This window comes from Caloenas nicobarica, chromosome 1, assembly GCF_036013445.1.
Source record: "Caloenas nicobarica isolate bCalNic1 chromosome 1, bCalNic1.hap1, whole genome shotgun sequence".
In the NCBI taxonomy this organism is placed as follows: Eukaryota; Metazoa; Chordata; class Aves; order Columbiformes; family Columbidae; genus Caloenas; species Caloenas nicobarica.
Genome location: NC_088245.1, coordinates 162,523,520 through 162,550,469, shown reverse-complemented (window position 1 = coordinate 162,550,469; position 26,950 = coordinate 162,523,520). Strand labels below are relative to the sequence as shown.

General features: G+C 36.4%; 1 protein-coding gene across 1 annotated transcript in view; it reads left to right on the top strand.

Annotated features, from left to right (window-relative positions):
• The window catches only part of GPC5 (glypican 5), a 685,893-nt gene extending 680,043 nt beyond the window's left edge, over nucleotides 1-5,850 (top strand). The window contains exon 8 of the mRNA XM_065655261.1: nucleotides 5,693-5,850. Within this exon, the coding sequence (XP_065511333.1) occupies nucleotides 5,693-5,850 (158 nt within the window). The remainder of the gene's footprint in view (nucleotides 1-5,692) is intronic.
• Nucleotides 5,851-26,950: the final 21,100 nt, after the last annotated feature.

Here is a 26,950-nt window from a genome sequence, read left to right as displayed (position 1 = left end):
TGCCTGGATATCATATCCCAGAGCCTGTAATGTGCTCCTTCAGCTTTGTGTTATAAAAATACCACCTGGGGGGTTGCAGCACAGCCCTCATGGTTTTTTTCAGGCACTTTGAACTCAAAGCAAACAAAATGAGGCAAGAAGACCACTGTGTGTGGCTTATAAGAGATGCAAGGCATTGTACTATATAGCAGAGATTTGTTTTGCACTTTCTTCTGGGCATTGCAATTTCTGAGCACAGTAGACATAAGCCACTCACCACTTTGCCTGAAGGATCTTCTTCTGAGATGTGTATTTAGTTACGTAAATAGAGCTGCAACGATTCTTTCTGTACTTTAGCAGGAAACACTTTAACGAAGTGTTTGCACACATCGGACATTCACTATTTTCATGGCAATATGGCAGCCCTTCGTCTTGCCTTTCAACACCAGATGCTGAAACCAATGATGTTTAAAGGCAGCAGTTTAGTTATAGAAGTGAAAATAGCAGACCACAGCTGAAACAAATATGAACTCAATCAATACTTCACTTTTGTTGTCCCTTCTAGAATTTCTAAAATGCAATCCATTTGCCAGAGCTACATGATTCAGTATTTGGTTCTTGGTTTGTTTTTTTTTTTTTTTCCCACCAAAGATATAAAACATAATGACAGGGAATATTTCAGAAAATATTCACTGTTCACTTAGTGGTGAACCTGTTATGTGACTAAGTGTAGGATTCATCTGTCCAAATTCAGTCTTAAGTATCTACATCTGAATACTCCATGTGCTTCTGCATTTACTTATTTCTCTACATTCACTATAATGGGAGCTGCAGTATCTAACTTTGATGCAGGGCAGGATTAGTTTGTCTAAACAGAAGTGCCAAAAGCCACTGGAGATGCTCTAGGATGTCCAAGACATCCTTAAAGTGTTTTATAAGAATCAGGCTGCTTTTAGATTGGCAGCTATATGACAACAGCAATACCCTCCTCCCCTGCATCTAAAATGTCTGTAGATGGCTATGTTTAACCAACTGAACCCTAGCTGTAGATGTAGACCCTACAGATATGAAAAACTAAGTGGAATTAATCACGCCTTGCATATCGTCTGTTATTATCTTCTTAAGCTCACCACTTCAGCATCGGCGTAGTGCTACTTTATGCTAAATTCAGGATGGTGCTCGCAATTAAGCTTATCATTGCTGACATAAGCTGACCCACATAACCACTATAGCAAAGCATATGAAATTCTGTTCTGCCAAAATATGAGCTTGTCTGTGATTTAAAAAAAAAAAAACAAAAAAAACCAAAAAAACCCTCTACTGAATTGTTTTTCATGGATGTATTTTAAGGACTCTGGCCTTCATATTTTAAAATTATGTCATACAACTGAGAAGGTGCAAGCACATTTTTGGCTTGTTATTTTTTATTTTGGCTTTTCATTGCTTTTGGTTTGGCTTCTTGCACAAGGCAAAGTGGCTGTAGAAAACACAGCATTAATTCATGAGAATTATGAGAATCATTCACTCTACAAGCATAATAAATATGCATCCCTATGCTCCAAGGCACACATTAATCGCTAAATACCAGAAGTTAAGGGTCCCAATGGACTGACTATTTAAACTTTTCAGTATATCTTACTGTTTCTCCCACCTCAAAAGCATCAGGCAATGGTCACAGGCAGTTTTAAATAGTAAAACAGAGATTTGCTGTTTTGGTAAAATCTATTCATTTTGGTTTTGGACCTTCTTTTCTCTTTCACCTTTACTGACAAGCTGCTGGAAGTGACACAATAATTTGTTGCACCCACATTAAAATTTTAGACTTCAAATAAGGACACAAGGGGATAGGAATAAAAAGGATTTCACAACTGTTGTGGTTTAACCCCAGCTGGCAAGTAAGACCATGTAGCCACTTTCTCACTCCCCCCACACACAGTGAAATGTGTGAGAGAATCAGAAAGGGGAAAAAAAACTCTCTGTATTGAGATAACAATTTAACAGGACAACAAGGGAAGATAATAATAGAACATACAAAACAAGTGATGCACAATGTGATTGCTCGCTGCCTATGACACCGATAACTCATTCGTTCCCAAGCAGCAGTATTTTCCCCCTGGCCAACTCCAGTTTATGGAGCAGGATGTCATATGGTAAGGAATATCCCTTTGGCCAGTTTGGGTCAGCTGTTCTGGCTTTGCTCCCTCTCAGCTTCTTGTGCACCTGGTAGAGCGTGGAAAGCTGAAAAGTCCTTGATTACCTGGCAACAACCAAAACATCAGTATATTATCAACATTCTTCTCATACTAAATCCAAAGCACAGCACTATACCAGCTACTAGGAAGAAAATTAACTCTGTCCCAACAGAAACCAGGACAACAACATACAATTTTAGTACCAGCGAAGCCTCTTTTCTGTGCTAATTCATTAGTTTCATTGATAGGGCAGCAGTTATATGTCTGGTTATGTGACAATAAGTTCCATAATAGAAAAGCCTTCTTTCTAGATGAATAATGTTTACTCTTCTGTTCTTTTCTCATGAACCTTACAGCAAATGGAGCTTCACTGAAAGATAACAATTTTGAAGTATTAAGAAATTCAGCTGAGGAAGCTGATTTACAACTCAGATATGGCAAACCAATGTGCAATGCTAGATAATTTATTTTTTTAAAAATTAAAGCCTAAAAAGCTCCCAAAAAGTAATTGAAAAATGCTTGAAAATTTTCATATTTCTTTAGCCTCCATGGATCAGCTGTTAATCTCTCCTTCATAAAATGAAAACTAAAAAAAAAAAAATAAAATAAAGCAGACATATCTTTTTGACTACGTTGATTCCTGACTCATAATCGCTGCTCACATCTTCAAAAGCAATACAATGAAAGACTGGTAAAGCAGTGTAGGTTACTTCCCTCTGTACTACTTGTTGGTAGTTTTGTTTGCTTGTTCATTTACAACTCGTGCAGAATTGTGAAACATTTAATAGTAGTTTTCTGCCATAAAGGTTTGAATAGCTCTCATTTCAAGTTTGCTTTCAACTGCAAAATTTGAATTTATTTAGAGGAAAAGATCACTTCCATTACTGATTATGATATATGATAGACAAGATATATGTTTAAATCTTGATGCATAATGGACAATAGAAACTACTCGTTTAAATATAAAGCATAGCCTAGATGTAGGAATTAAATTTACATTTGTACTTACTCGAAGTAGCTAAAAAAGTACAAACAAAACAAATAATAAAACCCCAAGTTCTGTTAAAATAGCCTATTTTAAGGATTGTCCTTCTGTTCAGTGATTTTTTGCACAAGACCCTGTCTAAGTATATTTTTTGAACTTCTCATGTCAATGAAGTCTAAGTTGTGTCATAGACCTGTGAGTCTGAGTAAGTGAACCGTTTGTGGTATGTTTACAGTATATGCATGTAACACCAGAGATTATATTCAATACTTTATGGCATTTTGATTGATAGAAGGAAAATGTACTGGTAGTTTTTAACAGTTTTTTGAAACTCATTTTTTCATGGAAACTTCCAAAGTCTGAGGTTTTCATTTAAGGCTGGAAAGAAAAGAAAAAAAAAAAAAAGAGCCAACATTTGCCAACATTTCCCATAAAATGAAGTATATTCTTTTCCTAATTTTCATAATATTGTCATTGAAATTTTCAATAGAAATTAAACCTCACTCTCCAGCCAGTAATTAATATCTAGTCATGTTGCCTTCGGATTCAGATCACATACTCTAACTGAAGCCAGTTATTTCTTTAGCTGCAGATCTAGGAATATTTTTCTTTATATTATAATTATATTTTGTAATAAGTGATATCCTGGATGTTTAAGCTAAGGCCATATCTTTCACTACTGTGATGGTGTGTTTGTATATACTTGGGGAAAAATCTGCTTAGTTATATGTATAGCACTCTGTGAAATGCTTTGTTGTATAGGTGAGAGTTGAATTTTTCACTGTCTATTGAAGTCAGTCTTTTTAAATATGGGAAATCTTCACTAACTCTCTGGAGAAATGACACAAACCCTTTTTTTTATTGTTGTTCTAGTTCCAAAACTTCCCTGAAAAAAGCACCTTGACATATTCTGTTTGATGATCCACCAAACATCCATTTGGTGAAGCGTTGAGTGACTGATCTTTTTCTGGACAGGTTATTGAATGTGTGTGATAAGGAGAAGTTGTATTCCCCTCCTTCGCAACATCTATTGTCACTCCTCCTCTTTGTATGTCCTCTTGCATTGTGGTCACAGAGCTAATTTTCACAAATTCCGGGCAAGAGCACTAGATCAATAAATCCACACAAAACAGCAGTATATTCTAAGTACAGCAGCAAAGAAGACAAATTCATTCTAGCAGGTTTTTCAGGCAGTATGACTGATTTTAGCTGGATCTTCCCTTAATGCATTTTTTCGAAGCTACAGGAAGGAGATTTGAGTACATACAGCAAGTTCACAAAGAGCAGCTTTCAAACAGCTTTTAGAGAAAGAGTATTTTTAACACAAGCACCAAAAAAGTTGTTCCTTTTAAAAATGGGGCTCCTCTATAGCTTCCATTAGACCATTTATACTTCATCACAGTCTCTTTGCATAAAAATAATTAAAAAACAAACAAGCAAACAAAAAACAGTTTGTCCATCTTTCCTAATGATACAGGTAGAGAGAAAAGAAGTACCTACACAATGAATAATAATGCAGAAACTCATACTGTAAAATCAATATGTCAGCTCAGTAGAGCTGAGCTTCTTTCTAATGCTGCTGTTCCAACAGTAGAGCTTACCTTCTGAATTATATATGTATTGACCTAATTACATAAATATTGACTTTGCTTTATATGAAGCCTTTTTCAGTCTCAGTGTAATTACAATGTCAATATTTGTTGAGTGTAATAACACTGAATTTAGACTTGTTAATTTTGATTGATAGTGGCGTGCCACAAGTTATTATATGGAATGAGACAGTTAGTCTAGAAGCATTCATAGCAAGTACGAGCAGCTAACAATGCCACCAAATCTGAATGTGTCTGCAAGACCTTCTGTTTCCGATTGTTTAACCAGGCAGAGGAAATATAATGGGTGATTACATCCTTTTTGCATAGAAAGCACTGTTTTGAGATGGATAAATATTTACCCTGGTCCAAAAAAAGTACAAATATTCAGCTGGGAACTCAGGAAATGGGTTCCTGTTTAAAGTTAGCTTTACAATTTTGCTTTACAGTGTTGTAAAGTCTGTTTAAATTGTGCCAAAATTGAGGTTTTATATAACAACAAGTGTACTTTGCTGTATACCTTCCATCGGGTATACATTATTTTGGAATAATATTGGGACCCAGACACAAGCAATTTCACATTAGATTATTTTCCTTTTCCTAGAAATCCAAGAAAGATGTGAGTAGTGGACTTTTAGGTACTACTCAGACTTGCAAAACTGTTCAGTCTGCAAATATTTGTTGAGCTGTATTTCTACAAGAACAACTTTGTTCAGAGCTGGCAGACTTCTGATCTACTTTCAACGATGAATAGCCATATAGTATAGTGTATGTTTCTAGATGCAATTATAAAGGATTTTGAATTTGGCAGTAACATGAGATATATTAATAGAAACTGAACTGTGGCAGTCTCTGTGCTGAGGATATTTAAATTTGTTCTAGCTATAACATGTTGGCAGTAGTGTCAAGGCATGCATCAAACTGTATTTTCTTATTTGTCTCAGCAGGGATGCCAGACAAGACGAACCTCAGTGACGTAAAGCAAATCCATCAAACCAAGGATGGCAGCACTTTAGACACAACTGGAGCAGGATGTACAACAGTGGCTGATTACATGACATTTATGCTGATTAGTTTGGTAACACTATTTCTCAGTCTTTGGTAACTGTTTAGCTCTGGCTTGATATACGTGTCTCATTGTCATCTGCTTATCCCCACTCACAAGCTTGGAATGAGAGATCCAGTGGATATAGCAGTATTTATGATAGCTTGTGTAATATCAGCCTCTCTGATCTTAGGCCTGAATATTAACAAAGTTGTTTGTGTAACATTTTTCTAGTGTTCTGGTTTTGTTGTTGTTGTTTTGTTTTGGTATTTTTTTAACATCTATATGGCTATGCGAAATCAGGTTTCCTTTTATAATATTTCATGTTAAAAATAAGTTGAATATGATAATCTTTCTCTTAAAAGCAATTTGTAAAAAAGAGATCACAGAATCACTGAGTCCTGGAAGGGGCCCCTGGAGATCATCTAGACCAACCCTGTACAGAGCAAGCTGCCCAGGGCCAAGTCCGGTTGGTATTTGAATGTCTCCAACAACGGAGGCTCTGTAGCCTCTTTGGGCAACCTGTTCCAGTGCTTGAACACTCATAGCAAAAAAGTTTTTTTCTTACATTTAAATGTTATATAATGCTTTTCTGTTTGTGCCCGTTGTCTATTCTCCTGCCGCTGGGCACAGATGAGAAGAGTTTGGCTCGATCTTCTTTACTTCCCTTATCAGGTATGTATACATGTTGATGAGATCTCCTCTGCATCTTCTCTTCTCCAGGCTGAACAGTCTCAGCTCTCTCAGCCTCTCCTTGTATGAGACATGTTCCTGTCCCTTAAAGATCTTCGTGACCCTTTGCAGGACTCTGTCCAGTATGTCCATGTCTCTCTGATATGGTCTGACTAGTGCTGAACAGAGCAGGAAGATCACCCCCTTCAACCTGCTGGCAATGTTTTTCCTAATTCAGACCAAGATGCTGTTGGTTGTTTCTGCTGCCAGAGCACATTGCTGGCTTATGTTCAACTTGGTGTCCATCTGGATCCCCCGGGTCCTTCTCTGCAGAACTGCTTTCCAGCTGGTCAGCACCAGCATGCTCTGGTACATGGGGTTATTCCTGCCCAGATGCAGGACTTGGCATTTCCTTCTCTTGAACTTCATGAGGTTCCTATCAAGCCATTTCTTCAGCCTGCCAGGGTCCCTCTGAATGGCAGAACAACTATCTAGTGTATCAGCCACTCCTCCCATTTTTGCACCTTCTGTGAGAACTTGCTGAGAGTGTACTCGCATTGTCCAAGTCATTAATGAAGTCAAACAGTATTAACTCCTGGGGTAAACCAAGAGTAACTGGTCTCCATGTGCAATTTGTGCTGTTATTCACAACCCTACATACAACTGATAGCAACTGATGAAACAGTTGCTCAGCACTTTATGAGTTTTGTGTTTGAAGTCCTGCCTTCTGGGACATGATCCCTGTAAAACAGAAAATGTTGAATTTGCCCTTCTCTCTCCAAAAAGAAAAACAAACAAACAAAAACCAAAATAAAATAAAAAATAAAAAAAACCCCAACCAAACAAAACCAACCACACAGTGTAAAGTTAGCAAATTTTAGTAGGAATTACTTTTCATAGTTCATAAAAACTACACATTAAATACAGTATATGTATACACAGATATACATACAACTGCATTTTATCCAGAGACAACAGCAAGGTTAGGATTCAGTATTTAGTTGAGATATCTCAATCTATATGTCTACATACAGATATTTACATATGTGCTGTTTATCTACTGCGTATGTGTTACACATGTAAGCTGTCACTGCAATCAATGGAAATACAGGGTAACATTCAGCTGCTAAAAGACCAGCAACAAGTGCCAGTTGAGATGCTGTAAAAAAACTCACTTGGTGTCCAGCTGCTGCTATGAAGGGGCCAAGGTCTTTTGGTGGGCAAGTGACCCGAGCTCTTTGTCAATACAGTTAATGAAACTCAGTGAGTTATTCAGCTCATATGAAGAAAGACATGTAAAAAAGCAACCACATTAACCAAAAGTAAGTGTCTGATGCCACCTAAGATTTCTTGGAGTATCCAAGATATCCTCGTGGGACCCGCATACATGGTGCAGGACTTGTGGGAAATTCCAGAGGCTTCCTTTAATGGAAGCCATCCAGAGTGGCAGCTGGTGTGTATCTCAAATGGATCTAGACATGGATAAGTGGGCCCATGAGTTATACGCCAGGTCTCCATCAGTAATATTAGGAGGTTAGACACCTAGCGAAGTGGTGACACATGAATGCAAATCTGAATCACAGCTTAAAACTCAGCTCAAGTTCTCATGCTTTATACAATAAGGTAAGCTAAAGTGTTCCACACTACTAATGGTATATCATATATTATTATTATTATAAGATTTTATTATCCTGCCAGGACTAATTCCCATGTCATTTTAAGCAGAAATTATTTAAGAATATTTTGTAGTTATTTATCCTTTGCAGTCCTTTACAAGAGGGGAGAAAAACTGTTGTGCAGTGTTGTATTCACTCATACTGTACCTAGAACTCTTCTTAGACTGCAATAAATAATCTTATATGAGTCTAATATAAGGAAACATATGTAAATATTTTTATTCCCCAATGCATGCATTAGTTATTAGTGTGCACAGTATAACAGAGGTAAACAGATATAAAATTTAAAAAAGCAAGTGAACATTCCTAAGAGCAATTCCATGCCCAGATAAACATCATTAGTAGGAATGTATGCTAGTGTGTACATTTTATTTGACATCTTTTTTCTTTTGCAGGTTTTGTAAACCAGTCCTTCAAATTCACTTGTCTTGTTGTCTCAGCACACACTGAAATTAGAACATTGGTAATTCAGGGAAAGAAAATCTGATTTTGTTCTTTTCCATTTTCATACCAGCACAAACCATGATCAATCTAGTCCAGCAATGTTTTTTTCAACAATGACCATTACCAGTCCCTTCAAGAAAAACAGAATAAAGCTTTGAACAGGAGAATCAGAAATAGAGAAAAAAATCTACCAATATCCATTATTTAGAATTTGATTTATATCCTAAAGCACTTTGTTTTCATTCCTCACTTTTGTGTGTAGTTCAAGACCTTACTGATGGCACCAGGTAGTCAAGGAGATAACAGTTTATTCTATAGCACCTTGGAAACAAAAGCCCCATTTTTAAATAGTGATAGTAATTAGGTCCTAAGGCCTCTTCAAATATATGTTCATAAGTCTGTGTTACTCCTCATTTTTTTTCATGGCCTGTTCCCCTTATTTTCTACACTGCTCCTATGAAAACTCATTTCTAAGATTCCTTCTGGAGTGAAAAATCAAGTCTTTTCCTCCCAGACACATATGAACAATGTAGGTTTGGGCGTTGCTACTACACGCAATATGAATACAACAGTGGCAGGTCTGGAGTTCCCTCACTCGACCCTCAGGCACAAGATCTCATTCACCCTCCTGTCCCATCAGTCTCTAAGCATCACCACGCACTCTACATCATTACCTAGACTCATACATCTGCTAGGCTGCATCATGGCCCTTTCATCATATCTGACATGCTATAAAGAAGTATTCATGTTTCTTAAAGAACTGTAAAAAACCCATTAAAATGTCTCAGAGCAAGGAGAGGACACTTGCCTGATAGGAAGCCAAGGCTGGTTTGCAATTTGTCTCAAGGTTCCTTTGCAAGGGAGACACCCTTGCAAGAAACTGTGGCAACATGGCAGGATGCTGAAGTGTAGCTCCAAATTTGGGAACTGGAAGAAAAAAAAAAAAATCAACATTGCCTGTGTTAAAGCCAGCAATGAAATGAGGAATAGTACTGTGCAGAAAAATGCGGAGTGTGTTAGAGAAGCCAGGAAGAGAGAAAGAAAAAGAAAAAAAGAATCTAAACTGGAGATTGTGACAATACAGTGTAAAAACATGTGTACCCATGTTGAATAGCGGACCATATGCAGTGTGTACACGAGCCACTCCGGGTCAATTGCCTTGAGATGCAGAGTCTTTTCCCAACAGCAGGTCATACAGGCTGCACAGGGCTGCCACTGCGCTCCTCAGATGACCTGAGAAATGACATCTGGGTCTAGGTTGCTCTGAGTGCTTTCATTTGTTTGTACTCAGCCATTTTTCATAGTCTAAAACTTCTCCATATGTCACAAAACATTTGTTGAAAGAGATTTTTGTTTTGCTTTTCTTTCTTGTGTATAACCTTTTTATGTATTTCAGCGATTATGGTTTAAAGTAGGAATGCTTTACTCAACATGTACCGTTTTTCAAACAGGCACTCATTCAAATGTTGTTTATACTAAAATTGCAATGGATATCACTATTAAAATTGTGTAACTGGTCTCAGTGCAATTAAAAATTCAGAAAGAATAAGGTGAGAGAGATTTGTAGGGATTAACTTATTACAGGACAGTGTAGTTACTTGTAAAAAATATTTTAGTAAAAGAACAATCCTAGAAATACAACATTTCAAAAATCCGTGTTATTTGTATTGGTAAGATTGAGCTATTATTCTTGAATGTCTATTTTTTATTTTCTTTAGATGTACCTGTATGTTTAAATGTACCTTGTGTGTTTAAATGTACCTTTTGTATTTAAATGTAGTTTGTACCTTCTAGGAAAAAGGTACTGAGGTACTTTTTTTCTCATTAATAATGTCCTAGCACTTCAAATAAATATTTTAAGGTGACAACTTTCTGCAGTGTAGCTGGTGAAAGAGAACAAAAAGCATTTACTTCCTTGAGAAGCAAATAACATTATTCCTTTCATTGCTAGTAAAAGATGAAGCATACCTATAGCCATGTAACAGGTTATCTTTGGCTTTCTTTCTGTAGATAGGTAGATACACAGATGCATCATTTATTTCTCTATAGCTATATTTTTATATGTTTACTCAAATATATTCTCGTTCAGATTGTAACAGGGTTTAGATTAACCTATGAAAGATTGAAGATTAATCTTAATATTTCCATAGCATCTCCTCAGGAGCATGAATTAAAATAAGAGGTTGAAGCTATATCTGCTATGGGTTTCTTTTTAACTTCAGTTCTACTCTGAAATAGTTGTGTAAATGTTAACCTTATTCAGCAAAGGATGACTTTTTATATGTGCTCTGAATCACAACTGATTATAATAGGGATTAAAAAAAAAAGTTGTTTCTAAATACATTAGACGAAAAAGCTCCAGTAAAACCTAAGATTCTACTCTTGCAAATGTCAGCAAGTTATTTATAAAGTTCTAACTCATAATTCTTTCTTCCTGGTGATATATGAACAAAAAATCTGGCTTGACAGATTTTGCCAGACAAAATTTGCATGTCTGGCAGTTGGAAACCTTATCTTTTACTTTATTTTGGAACTTGTAAATGTGAAATGCTAGAGACAATATACCTAGTACCCCAGGAAGCTCTTTTACCAGCTCACATCGAAGAGGAATAACATGCTGAGCTTCTGTGGCTGGGAGGACTCGGTCGATGCATCTCATCACCCCTTACAGCACAGAGAGCTGTGCTGGGATCACCTGCTGTGCATGCCTAATTTAGGTGTCACAACTGTGTCCCTCCAGGTTTGTCAGCCAGTCTAAATCAATTGTTAGTCTCTTGAATTTAAGTCACATGGAGGTTTTTCTCAGTGGCAGTTTCTGGTCTTCCTGCTTCTCTCAGTGTCACTGTCTCTCTCATTTGTGCTGGTACAGGAGTTTACAGGACTATGAAGTGAAACTGGTTGGGGTGTTACTGACCCAAAGTACCTCCTTGATCCAGTTCACCTTGCATGTGCACAGCCAGTGGCACTGGTACAGCAGATGGGGTGGCCATAGTGCTTGTGGCAGTCCAGTCACACATTTATAGCAAGTGGACACAATGGTAGGTACAACAAAACATGTTAACAGCATAAACACATACTGCAAAAAATCGCCTTTTGTTGCCCCTTGTGCAAGGATTCATACTCCAGTATCTAAAGCAGGATACGGCCATTAAAAAAAAGTCATAGCGAAGTCTGATTTTATTCGTATACATGCCACACTTGAAATACTAGAACAGATCTCTTTCACTGATGGGCAAAAACTTACTGCCCAACATATATACCAGTATACCTCACCCTGAGCCTCTTCCCTTTCTTTGTCCCTTACAGCTGTGTCTATAGGAGATTGGTATTGTATAGTAGGATAAAGTGTTTTCCTGTTTACTTGTACTTTATTTATATATGTAGCTCACACCTTTGTGCTGACTCTTAAAAAATATTTTTCATGTCTGTTCACACTCCTGGTTTTTTGGCCAACAGAGGTGTTTGTGAAATACTTCTCTTTCAGCTTTTTATTTGTAAAAGATCAGAGGTTTATCAATTAAAACAAAATATGGGATACCAGGCCTTCAAAATGGTAAAAAGCAACATGATCCTGAAGAATAAATGTTGCTTGTCATGTATATCTTTAGTAGGTTATAAAAAATACTGTATATGTAGTTTCAGAGCATCGGTAGGACTGATAATTAGTGCATGGACCAGGTTCTTTTAAACATTTGTGATACTACTGAATGCCATGGATATAACTGCAAGCATAGCTTGGCTTTGTGTTATCTGCATGCACACTGAACTGATACATTTAATACATTTTAGAAAGGCATCACAACATTACAGGTAATAGCAGTTCATAGATCTCTTCTCTATACTGGTTACCTGTATACCATGACAAATAAAAATTTAATTTAGCAAATAAAAATGTGTATTGTGAACTCTTACCTATACGGCTCTGAGGAAAAAAATAATGTATTTTCCTATGAAATATGTAACTTAAATGTTAAAATTTTCAGCATTTAGTAATCTAAACAGCAAGGGTGAGAGGAAACTCCTTGTGCTCAAATATGTAAGTAGACTTGCACACTAATGCCTGGTTAAATGAATATTCTGAAATACTGTCTTAATTTCTTTTATTTCAATCTTTTGCCCTGAAAATCCTATTTTTCTATAACACTTTAGAAAACCACTAAGACCAAGGGTAGCTGGTGGCAATGGAATTCCTATGAGAAATGTTGACGTATACTCTTGATAGACAAAAAGGTTTCTAAACTATATAAGATTAGTTATGGTGTTCTATGAATAAAAGAGAATAAAAGAAAAATAATAATAATAAAAAAGACCAGCTTTATGGAAAACTATAAGTATCCATGCAATTTCAAATCCTAGGAAACACCACAGACCCACTGTCAAAATGGCTTCAAGTTGGCGCCAGAGGAGATTTAAACGGGATATTAGGAAAAACTTCACGGAAAGGGTGGTCAAGCCATGGAACAGGCTGCCTAAGGAAGTGATTGAGTCACCATCCCTGAAGGTGTTTAAAAGACGTGTAGATGTGGTGCTTAGGGACATGGTTTAGTGGTGGACTTGGCAGTGTTAGGTTAATGGTTGGACTCGATGATTTTAAAGGTCTTTTCCAACCTAAATGATTCTATAATTCTAATGTTTGGCCTTTCTGTTTACATCTATCTTCTTCATCACAGTCACCTTTTCCACTTTCCCTCTACTTTCATTTATTAGGGTGATAAAACATGTCTTATCGGAGACCCTACCATCCAGATGGACATATTTACTTCTATGATATACCAGCTTTTTCCAGGGAAATCAGCCCATTTATCACAGGAGCTGGATAAGCCAAGGAACTGATAAGGTTTTTGTTCAATAACTCCTGTGTTTCAGTTTTAGACTGGTGGTACAGTTTTAGGCAAATTAGCAACAACACCATTTGCTTTATTCGCTAGGTTTTTGCTGGACTATGTGAAAGAACACTGTGGTTTTAGGCACATTGCAACTAGTACATTTGATTGGCAGTTTTGGAAAAGAGGCTGAGGTTTGAACAAGCAGAAGCTGAACTGCACCAGCCTCTATCACTGATTCTTCCAAAATGGAGCTGAAGATGATGCTTTGACAGGGCAATATCAGGAAGCCTGCAGTGCTGCTGGGGGTGTTATTTGTTCAGTGTCTAGATAAAAGATGTTCGTTTCTTGCACTGTCACTCTGACACATTTCAGAAACACAAAAATGACTTGTAGGAAAGACCCATAAAGCTATCAAATGTTAAAGCAAAATTAAATCTGCATTTCATGAAGGTTGGTAGTTATCATTTTTCAAACATTGTTAGCTGGTTTAAATAAAATGTCCTTCAGGATTTGTGATCTACAGTGCATTGTATTCAAAGAGCTTTACATCAAAGCATGACACTGGCTTTTCACCAAATTATATCTTTGCTACATGATGTATGTTCATGGAGAGTCTCTCAAATTGTGAGGTTAAAAACAAAACTCTTGCTTGCAGACCTAGCTCTGCCCTTTATTTCTCTACACTTCAAGCTGTATCTCATTTATCCAAAAACCTTCAAAACAGTCTGAATGAAATGGAATTTACCAAATTCAAATGTCCCATATAAATGTTGCCCTACTCTTTATGATGCAGTAAGTACATTGTGAGATCTTATATTATTTCTTTCATAGCAAGACTCAACTTGAAATAGAAAATCCACAGCACAGTGTAAGCAATGACCAGATTCATGGGCAGAGAACCTCTGGTAGACAAAAATTCCTAAAAGATTCCATCTTATACCCCAATAAGAGAAAAAACTATCAGAGGTTCACTCCTTGGTGCCACCACAGGTAGATGGTCCAGGTTTAGATGATGAAAAGGCTTATTTAGGAAATTACTCCAATCATGCATCCAGGATGCCACACAGAGTGTTACAGCATTTTTTTTTCCCCACAGATTGAAAGTGGATGTACCAATAACTTGCAATGCCTTGTATAAGGACCTATTAATTCCAGGAAGTACAAAGTTACTGAAATATTACCTGTGGGACGTGGGATTTTACTTAACAGATTAAGCCTTTAGATGTTGTTTCCTCCCATAGAGAGATGAAAATGTGTTATTTGTCCCTCTGAGGTGGACAGCATATTTAATCCTTAACACTGAATGAATGTGGTCAGCACTCAGGATATGTACCATACCTCCTGATCTATTTTATTTTTCACATTTTAATTAAAATTTTGAAAGTATGATAAGAATTCTCTCTACCTTTGCATACTAATTTACATTTATATTAGGACATTGTGAATGAATGCGCACCTTAGAATATCAGATTATTCCCCTACTCCCAGCTACAATTAAAGGTGTTTTTTAAAAATAAAAAATTATTTTAAAAAACACTTTATTCACTACTTCCTTTGAAAAACAACTTTATAAATAATGTACAGTAACAGAATCAATGTAAAAAGCTTCTAGTTTCCACGCCTTTGTGCACTAGGTCATACTACTCTAAATCTTTCTAGAAATAATTAAATCCAGACTTCCTCCAGTGCACAAGGTGGAGCCCTGCTCACTGTGAACCTTCTATCTGTTTTACTAGTAGTGTGTACAAACTATCAAAGGCATATGAGTTTGCACCAAAACACCTGAAAAATGAATGACTGAACAGATCCATAGTCACAATCAAGAAATGTCAACTTAAATGATGGCTTTTTCCTGTCTTCTCTCCTTTTTTCTCAAAGAGGGAGTAATGCCCTAGCTAAAATTGGAGTTAAGAAGACTCTTAATTTTGAGTTCCTAGGGAAAAAAATAAATCTCAGCCTCTAGCATCGACGAAATGCCTAAGTCTAGGATAATAAGCTCAAAAAAGATGAGGCGGGGAGGATTAAGCAAAAGCTTTTTATTCTTCTGGCTAAATTTAATCTTAAAAAAATGGAAATGGCCATGAATGAAAGTCTATATCTCCAAGTGCATGCAGTAGCGTAGTGCTATGAAATGGAGCACATTGCATTCACAAGCAGATCCCTAAGACTATATCAGAAGAGGTAAGCATAGATCTTGGAATTCTTCTAATGTGTTTTCTCCAGTTGTTAAATCTTAATTTAAGAGATGCAATCATAATACAAAATGAATATGTAAGACACAAAACACACAGATACTCATATTCCACTGTAACCTTAAGGACTCACCTGTTGCACTTCCAGAGGTCCTGACAGGTAAAAGTTCCCACATAAAGGAAATAATTCTTAATTTTCAATGACATTTTTTCCCCAAAACTATACAGGAATAACAGTATTATTTAAGATCAAATTACGTATTTTGTAGTTAATTCTAGAAGTAACAGTAGTCCTTGCTTCCCTTGCAGGGAACTTCTAGTGTAGATATCCAAGCCTTTGTCATCTGTTCTGTCAAAAATCATCTGTGAGAAAACAAACCTAATTAAACTCTATGAGGTTTTCATCAAAATCTAAGTAGTATCTTGAAATCTGGTAGTATCTTGGCAGACAAGTACCATTCCCTGGACAAAAAATTGAGCTATTGAACAAAAAATTTTGAGAAATCAATTCTAAAAGGAAAAGTCATCTTTTTTCCCACCAAATAAGATTAAATGTACTTTGGATTTTTTTTCTTTTTTTCTTTTAGGATACATGTGTGCTCAAAGGAAGCATACCAGTTCATGAAAAACTACTACAAAAACCCTTGTATTTAGAAATGTTTGAATGAATACCCAGTCAAAGACCTTGATGGGAATGTAAAATAAGTTGAGCCATTAGAAGGAAGAGATAGAAGTCATGTCACCTAAGCCCAGTCTTCTAAACGTGTCTGGTCCAAGGCTGTCCAGACACTGTCTTAGTCATCTGTGAGACATTTGCAGTACATGTCATTTTAATATAAGCTTCTATGACAGGAAAAAATGAATTGCCCTCTGGAGATGCATGTCTTCCTCAACTATCTCTAAAAAGAGCTTAGATGACTAAATTATATAAGTAACCTAAGTTTTTAGATGCCAAATAACAAGTCTCATCCCCACCTCAGGTTTCCAGCAGAGCGAGAAAAGCAACACTGCCTTAATCAACACTTTCTTTCAACTAAAGGAATTCTAAATACAGTTATGATTATGAAAATCTTTATTAGAAGGTTGATTATTATTATTATGTTAGGAAATTAAACTGATGTCAAATACAGATTAAAAATATTGATGCCTTTCCAAGGTCTAGAGACAAAATAAAAAGCATAGACTTAACTGCATCTGTCAATACAGTTATTTTTCCAGTGTGCTGATTCCAACCAATACTGCAGCTGGATCAGCCCTGTGGCAGAAATGAACTGGTAATAAGACTTTGGATTGATTATATTCATAGGGACATGATTAGATGAGGCAAAGAAAAAAAGTTTCTTAGAGAGCAGAAAGTATCATAACCTAGCCTTCCATCTAACAATCAGCATTGCTACAAACTCAGTTTAGCAAGAGCACACATAAATTCAGCTTTCTGCTACTAGCTGTAATCTTCAAAAACAACGAAGTCATTTCCAAGGGATATTAATGGAGATGATCTGGACCTAAAAGAAAAGGTTGTTGCATTTTAGATCTTTGATAATGAAATTTATGAACAAAGCCATAATGTCTAATGGATTAAATATTACATTAGCAGCCTATTTGCAAAGGATTTATGAGTTCCTTGCCTGTTTCAGATGATATTTAAAACTGACAAGACTGGCCAGCAATCTGATGAGCTGAACATCTCTGGTTTTGTTTACAAAAACAAAATATAAAAGGCACCAAATCCACCTCAAATGATGACAACAGCAACAACAAAATGGGAAAAAAAAAAAGGCTTTTGTTGGTAAAGCTCTGATGAAGGCAAGGCTACAGAGTAGTGTTGCCTCTGGATATGACTCAGTATCACAAAAGCCTTATAAAAAGGCTAATGAGCCTGTTGCCTTTACTGAAAACGCTATTTGCCAGTGGCAAAACTAACAGCAAGTCTATATTACCACTAATTTGCTGGCTATTTTTCTTCATTCACTAGCTCATAAATTCCAACAGAGTTGCTTCTAGGCAAATATCAATTGCTATGAAAAAGGCAAGTAAATATGTCATAACTTTAAGTGCTTTTGTGACAGGATTATTAATATTTGAAATTCACATATATCACTGATGAAAGTTAAACTTTCTAAAATATTGAGTCAAGAAAATGTGTTGGCTTGGATTTAGAAATTAACCATAATGAGGTCTAAATGGCAATAAACAATCCAGGATTGTTGTAGTATCTTCAAGTGATTTCTAGTTTAGTTGCTTGAGAAGAAGAAGAGCTAATGGCTTGCCAACTTGTAAACACAACAGCTTTCCTGAAAATACTGCTCTACAAATAACCTTTAATAATGCTCAAAGGGTAAATAAAATATTTATTTCTGTTTGGCGTATTTTTGTCAAGTAGCATTATCTTTATTGATGGAGAAGCCCTCTTAAAAATAATATAAAAGTTAATGGCAGGAAGTTTTGACTATATCAAATAATTGTAGTTTTATTATGACAGTGTAGAAGTGAGCAAAGGGAGTCTCATAGCTATTTGCATTAGCTTATGTTCTATCTCCAAAAAGTTTTCTCTGAAAACAGTCAAGATCCACTTGGATAACAACCATGATGTGAATTTAATGATACCTAGTCAGGTATAGAATTTATCAAAACAGCTTGTTTTCAGTCTAAATCAAGAGAAACATCTCTGCCAAAAAGTACACTTGACAATGTGTTTATTTTCTTCCTTACTATAAAAGTTACCATATCTCAAGGGATATTGTACTAGTAACATGCATTAACAGCTGTTGGCAAATGAAAGAGAGGTGGGGGCAGGGCCAGGAGGGGATGGGAGGAGAGATAGGAAGACTGAGAGAAAGGATGGGGCTGAGAAGAGGCAAAGAGAGGAATGAAGGGAGAAAAAGAATGAAGAGAAGGGAGGAAAAGGAGGAAGAGAAGGGAGGAAAAGAAGGAAGGGAGAAGGGAGGGGAGGGCAGCGGGTGAGAGGAGAGGAGAGGAGAGGAGAGGAGAGGAGAGGAGAGGAGAGGAGAGGAGAGAGGTAACAGTAACTTTTCATTTTTACTCTGCCACTGTCATAATAAAAAAGGCATTTAAATAATACAAAATAAGATCCAGCAGTTTGGAGAGAGAAGGTAAGACTGTATTTCATATTACTGAGGATGAACTTAGCATGTGTATTAGAGTGTATATTCTAAACTCCAGTAAAAAGCAACTGTAAAATTGCTAATGAAAGGGAAGCACAAAACTCCGCTAGGAATCACTGCAATAAAAGCATTTACCTCTGGATGATAGGCAAAAATCAACTATATTCACTTATTTTCAGGTAAAAGAAAAAATATGTTAAGTTGCTAAACACTTTAAACAAAGTGCGCTTTGCTTATTTTCAGTTTACTTGAATAATGGCTTTTAAAACCTTTGTAAATCCTTTTATTTGGGTTTTGTGCATGGAATATTCTGATACAAGCAAGCTGTGTTAGGTAACATGATGAATGTTACAAATGCCCTCCATTCCTTGTAACCAAGATGTCTAGAGATTCCTCTAAACAGCAGGCTAAATGGAGATCACTGGTTTGATTGAAAGCATGTTGGAGCAAAACGGCCTACCTGGAAATGTATCACAAGTGACACTAGTGAAAAATACTGCTGAAAGCAATTCTTTCTCCTGGGTGGCATCAATTCTTCCACTGGCACTGGTCAGCACACTCCAGTACATTCATCCACAGATCTGTGCTTCTTGGAAGAGCCAAGCCACCACATGGCATATTAAAGAACTTGCTTAATAAATCTAGCTAAGGAGACCTTTCCTTCAAGTTGGTTGTTTGTTTTATAGCGCAGTTTCCTGGTTTGCAAACATCTAGGTCTGACAATGAAGACAGAATACATTTTGAAACAGATTCTGAATCTTTATTATCTGCATCATTGATTTTCAGTGTAAGGAACTATATTTTTCTGATGATGCACATCTGTCTTTATAAGATCCTGAAAAATTGAAATGTAAAGCAATATGTGGTATTGGTAAACAATGAAGGTATGTAGTGTTTGTTTGCTTTTCTTCCTTTTTGTTTTGATCTTTTCTCTTTCAAGTGTCATTCAGGAGGAAAATTTGCTTTCTGATTATAAAGCCAGAAGTTAAAAGCAAGTGACAAATTAAAAAGAAAAGGATTATGAGACAGGATATACACTAAGTCTTCCATCAAAACTAAACATAGTCATACTTAGGATTTCCAGGACAGCAGCCCTTTCACATAACAATTGAAAAATTGGGGTTTTTATATGACTTCAAATTTGTCATATATTCAAATGGTGTGCATGCACTCATTTCATAAAAACTAAATGGCCTCTAGGAAGTCACATAATGTCCATCTTATACAGAAAAACTATAGCTCAACACTTCTGTTGCTACAAGTTAACCTTTATTTCTTTGGAATTTAAAAAATAAATGATATCAGAACAATATGCAAAATGAGCACTATGTGATTTTACTCTCTAATAGAAGACAAACCAAGCACAGTAAAATAAAATTTATTTTCAAATAATGGAACACAAGGGTCTCCAGTAGTAAGAGTCCATGGGTCTGGTACAAATACTGCCACACACTTGCATATCTTCATATTCATAGATTTCCCTGCACTCTCATTCTGGATGTGTCTGTTTCATTGTAAAAGAAAATCTCTATTCTCTGGCTTTTATTCACGTATTGGAATACAGTAAGGTATATTTCTGCATATATTTCTCAGTTTCTGATGAAGAAACATTAAAACTTCCAGATTTTTTGTTGTTGATGTTCATTTTTTCTGTAAGGCTTCCTTAGTGAAAGATTTCAAACTGTGTGACACTATCTTCTGTGCTTACCTCTATTTGCAGTCATACCAGTTGTTCCTGGTAACTATCCACACCATCCCACGTGTGCTCCCTCGTGTAGTTCTGTTACTCTTCAGTAAAGCACATTTTTTTTTTGTTAAATATGTTGTTCAAAATGCACCAACTTCTAGCATTTGCTTTGTTGTTTTACTTCAGTTTTGCTATTCAGCTCATTTGTTCTTTTTCCTTTCCCTACTTGTTCAACATGATAAAACATGCTCTGTTCTCTCCCTGTTCCCCCTGGCAGTGAGACTTTTTGAGCGCCTCAGTCCCATGTGGGACAGTGCTATGCTGAGGTTGCCACCCTCCCCTCATGTCTGTAACCACATATTCCCACTGTCTCCCACAGTTCAGTTAACCATGCAGTGAGGCAGATCAATCTGTCGATCCTGCTGGAAATTTATCCAGCAAAAAATCAACATTTGTTTTCAGTCTCAGTGCCACTTGCTCTAGCAGCAACTGCTTGCAGGAGCACAGCTTCAGATCAAGAAATGCACAGTATCCTCATCTTAGAAGTGGCTGTAGCTTGAAAATTAGAGTGATGAGGACACTCTTCCATACTTTAAAAGATGTGACATTTAACCTTCTTGGCCTGTAAAGGCAAGGATCCTTCCCTGATCAGCCATTCTTGCCACTTCACCGTCACATGAATGAACAAGTCTGCCATCACCACAGACTGTTTAGTCAAGTGGTGCCCAAAATGCATCTGTCACCTATGGCTCATGAAGAGGTAAAAGTGCACATACACAAACAAGTGCAACTACAGCCCTACTGGACACTGGGATTCCTGATATATCTCTACCTTCGTCATGCATACCAGGCAGTTCCTTGCACACTGTGTGGGATCTGAGGTCTTCATGTGTGGGGAAATGAGCTACTCAGTAAAACCCATGGTCTCAAATGTCAGGCCTTATAGAGAACTTTTAATTGAATGTTTTACTGCAAGGCTCAAGAGCTTGGTGTTATGGTGTGACTTGTTTCATGCGTTATTCTTCAGATCAGTCTCTTACTAGAATGTGATACAATTTTCTTTCAGAGTTCCTTCAAAACCTGAGGGAAGAAAAAGCATCACAGCTAAAGCTCTCGATTATGATGTTATAGCTATTTTCTGTCTTAAGAATTGTCGTCTTTTCATCAGTATCTATATTCAGAGGTCTGACATGCTGCCGCTAAAATTATTTTCTGTTTTATCATTTGGAACTCATTTTCTATATTTCTACAACGTGATCACTGACTCCACTAATTTAATTTCACATTCACCCTCTTTAAAGTAGTCTACAGCTCCACCTTCTCTGCTATTTCTCATTTTGTTTCTTTCTATTAGCAGTAGAAAATCTTCTTCATGACACAATCCACTATGCACTTTCTATTAAGAAACCCCCTGTGTTGCAAGAGCAAGCCAATAATCATCTGCTATATGACCTTCTTCTTTGTCAAATTGCTCCCTCAACCACGCTTGCACTGTGAGAGCTGTCCTCACTGCTAAGTACATTGTTATGGATTTCCTTTGTCCATTACTTGCATTCATTGCAATGAATGTACCTTAATGTTGTATACAGCAGTACTGTAATTAACACATTTTTTGCATTTCTTGACTTTATTCATGGTCACTGAAATCCGTACTTCTTTTTCTCTCTAGGGATTTGTGTTTCAATGGGCTTTGAATTGGGGCCCTACATTGAGTTTTCATGAACAGCGACTTTGTCTTTTAGATATGACATTTGCACTCAATGTGCTTTTAAACACTGGGCCTGTCACCAATGTAGTAGGGGTAGGTCATCTCAGTAGGAGAGAAGGAAAGGGAAGGTTTCTCTCCACATTTGAATGAAACCCTGTTAAAGAAAGAGTTGAACTTGAAGGAGGTTTGTAAAGGTCTTGGAATAAGAAAAAGTGCTGCATGGCTAGTAAGAATGATTGATGATAAAATTTAATGTCAGACAAGTTAACAGCAGCCACTTTGGAAGAGAACTGTTTCTGAAAAAGTGAAGCATCTTCTTGATATACAAGCCCGGTACCACTGGGTCTTTTCAGCTCCTCATTGAAGTGATGCTATTATTTTAAGTGTTAGTACTGGTGGCATTACCGTAAGTGCTACTGTTTGTAATGTTACTCCATGAAAAAGAGAGGTGTTCATCAGGAGAAGACTAAAAGGAGAAAAAAAGAGTAAGGGGAAAGAATAGTTGTTTAGTGAAACTGTTCAATAAGTAAATAATTACTTAAACAAGTGATTTAATCATAGTCATAACTATAACAATTTCTACTTACATCATCTAGAATTGTCTACAAAATAAAGACAAGTTGTGCTTGGTCTCTATTCCTAACGTATGGCCATCACTTTTTAATATTTAGAAATTCTTATAAGTGCATTTTGGGGAAAGGTTTATGTTATGGTTTTGCTTGTTTCCATGCATGTTTCAATAAGGCTTTGACTGGCATCAGGTAAACAATCCTTCCTTGAAGACCGTCTTACAAGAATAAGTGATTTTCTTTGATGTTTTGTTGTAATATAATTTAAAGTAAGCCCCGAATTTAACTGTACTTAACTTCGGAACAATTTAAGGTCAGGCTTAAGTATACGGTCAATACCATGACACAGTTTATTCCTCATTTACAACAGCAATCGTTTATTTAAATTGAATGTAAGGTATAATTTCTTGTCCTATGTGTGCCTATAAGCAACCTCTAGTGAATAAGAGCATTTATTCAAATCACTGTGTTTTCTTTGTCCATTTTATTTTACACTCTTTTGAAACATTATGGTGGAAGAGTTTTCCTGGAGAGAGACATACTTAACATTTTATGAGACAGACAACGTTCAGAATTCCTTTTGAACATGTGCAAATAAAGTTGCCAGGTGTAAAAGCATTTTGGTAGTCTGGTTTGGAGAGTTAAATCACACGGTGCTGTCCTGGGAACACTGATTTTAGTCACTGAAAAGCACATCATTATTATTCAGTCTGATTGATCAAGAAAGTATTAACTTCATTTAGATCAAGCAAAGCCACAAGCAAACGTCACCACTTGATTATTCTGTACGCAGTCAGGTACATGCCATCTATCTCATCTAAACCAATCTAATACACTTTTCCATTTTCTTACAAAAAGTAGACTGGTTCCAGCAACTGAGAAGTATTAAGTGGATAATAAATAACTCAGTGATTGTCAGGCTATATAAGCAGAAAATAATGAAATAATAAAAGAGACAGATTTTAAAGCTTGCAAGTTACATGAAAGGAAGGACACATTTCAGTTGATTTTATTTGAAACAGTGTTGGTATCAGATAAATTAGATATACCTTCTGCCAAACTGTTCATTCAGTTTTGGAAGCAGATGGAATATTTTTATATTATATTGTCAGACTGACTAGGTGAGACATAGTCCACTCGCCATTTGCAAACAACTCTCATTCATTCCATTATTTTATTAGGCAACTGTCAAGAGATTTAACATATTATGCGATTTGGTTTTGAATGTGAAGAGGAAATGTCTGAGATCATGGAATGCTGAAACTAGAGACAGCCAAACTTATAAATGTGCTTTTACAATCTTTTTTCGTATGTTCTTTAGATTCATTGGCAAGAGAAAGATATGTTTTCTGACATCTATAATGCTTTATCTTTCATGCTTCACAACAAAGTCTAATTTTCACTTCCAATATTTAAAATAAGGTTAAAATGTGATGATGCCAGTGAGAAAACTTCACCTGTGTGGTACCTGCACACGCATTTTCTGAACTCTGTTTAAAACTCTAGTTTTAAGCTAAAAGAGTAGAATGTAAATAAAGCATTATCATTTGTTACATATTGACTCTCTCCTTAGCTATGTGTGAAAAAGAGCACAATTCATGGTCTAAGAAGCTTGCAATCAATGAGCTAAATCAGATAAAGACTGGAGCTGGTTTCTGATGAAAGAGAACACCTCTGTAGATCAACACGAGATTTCATCCCAGACTTTCATCCACCTATGGCAAGAGCAGTGTTTGAACAATTTTATCAGATTATGTAGGTTTTGCTTTTCTGCATCAGTAACTGACATTGCTACACAGGACAAGGGAGCAGGAAAACAACCCCACTTCTTCTTGCACCTCTTTAGGGTTCATCGTGGCTGTTCCACAGAACTAGACAATGCTGACCCTCAGCCAGTGTTTTTTAGTTCTGCATTTTGAGACAGAGATTGTAATATCCAAACTGACAGACTGATAATGAAACAATCACAGAAATAAATTCTACCAGAAAGTCCTGTTTTCAGAACAAGTTTTAAGTAAGAAGCAAAGGAGGCCTAGGGCACACCCTGAAGAACAGTGAGAGTAAGATAAATTATCAAATGGTCATTAGAGGTGTGCAGAAAGTTTGGTCCTGTTGCAGTTATACAATATTATTATGACTATGACAGCTGAGAGGAAGTGCCAAGCACAGTGAAAACTTTACAGGTGCTTACCCACAGGACTGGCATAAACACATTTGTAAAAGTTAATTTCCTAGCCTAACTCATTAATTTTCTCTGAAAACTTGGACAATGAAGAAGGATTAAGGGATAGCGATTAACTTCATAAGACTGGAGAAATCATTCCAGAAATTTGAGGAGATTACTCTTTCTCCCAGACTTCAGTTTTATTCTACATCCTCTGCCACCTCTACTACTGAGGTTGAATCATGTTGGAGTCAGGAGTGCAAGATTTATAAGCACAGAATAAAATCCAGATCCAGAAAGCAACTGATTCTCACTGTGTATCTTGGTCCTTCCCCCAAGGTTGCTACATATTTTATAGTAGACCATCACTGCATACAATACAGTTATACCTCAGAAGCATAGACCAAATCTCTGCCTACCATGCATGTTCAAGCCTATAAGCATATTTCTTCAAATAATTTCAAGATCTAGTACCTGAAAATGAGGATTCGTGGATTTTCAGTGGTGTTTTGGATTGGAATTCAGGCATTAAATTCCACTTTTAATTCCCATATTTCACCTTAAGCATCTTTTTGAGCAGTAAATTTCTGAATAATAGAAGACTCGCTGTGTGATCCAGCAGTTAAAGTATATATCTCAATGTAGAGGACCAAATGATGATCCACAGGCAGCTTTAATTCTAACCATTTGTATCTTCTTGAGTTTTTGGTTTTGTAACTTCAGCATCCTTTTAACAAAAACATGTGAAATATTTAAAATGTATTTTTTGAGTGGTAAATAAAATTAGTAGAATTAAAAAAAAACAAGGCAAAATCATTACAGGAACTAAATGCAAAATCCAAGAGGGATTTATTTGATAATCCCATTTTATAAGTAAAGGATGTGTCTCTTTCATTCATCCATCATATTATCAATTCTCTCATTAGATAAGAATATAAGACAGGGATATTCCAGTCACCTGCTATTGCAGGCAATATGCTAGCATGGTGGTTCAAAAGAAAACTTTCTGAATAGGTTATTTCTTCGCAAAGATTGAGGAAAGTGTATTCGATGAAGCAGAGAGATATAGCAAACATTGAGGATGCTGAAAAGAAGGAAAGAACTCAGACCTTATAAGAGAGCTTAAAGTGAAAATGCCTGCGAGAATTCTGATGGTGGTTATAGGTGAAATTAGTAATATAATTTACCTTTATGAAAGCATGTAGGAATAAACACACACTCTCTCATAGATATTTAAGGAAAGGAGGGCTTGTTAATGCTCCTCTGCTTGGTCTGAAATATTGAGAAAGGAGTTCTGCTGTTTCCACTGTAAGGAAGGTGATGTAAGTTTGACACAGAATGGATGAGAAGGGGCCAGGAACCACCTTTGCAAATGTTAGAAGGTGTAGCTGGTACAACAGTCAAAGAAAGTTAACTAGTCCCAGAAAGTACAACCTCATTTATTCCTACCCAAAACATGTGGGAAAACTATGAAGAACAATGCACAGTACTTTATTCCAGGCAGATGGTAAAGCTAAAATCTACAAACAAAAGGCCTACTTGAACAACTAGTTCATGATTAGTCAAGATTAGTTGAGAATAACTGGGTGACAACATATGTAATTTTATTTAGTTGTGATTCAGGTGCTACCCTGGTCATGATCCATACCCATAATTTTGTTTCGTCTAAGGATGTCCTTTAGTATACCTGATCTGCTACAACTCATCTTAAAACAGAAGAATAAACAAAAAAACAAAAAAACCCCAACACTATGCAAAAATACCCCAAAATCAGTAGTTCTACAAAAGCCAACCAAACTTAGACATGCCTTTAAAGGTTGACATTTTTTCCACATTTAATATTTCATTTCATCAAGATGAACACATAAGTGACTTCTTCAATTATTTAAGTTTTCTTTGTTTTCTGGCATGACATGATTATTCTTAGATATAGAGCTTCTATTAAAGGACTTCTTCATCAGGTTTATCATTCTGAACTTGCTGCTGCAACTGCTCGCACTAGCAGTGAACAGCAAAATTTAGAATGATACAGCTGATAGGTTTTACCCTTTATCAGGTTCATGCTAATTTAACGCAACACAGAATATTATTTGCGTT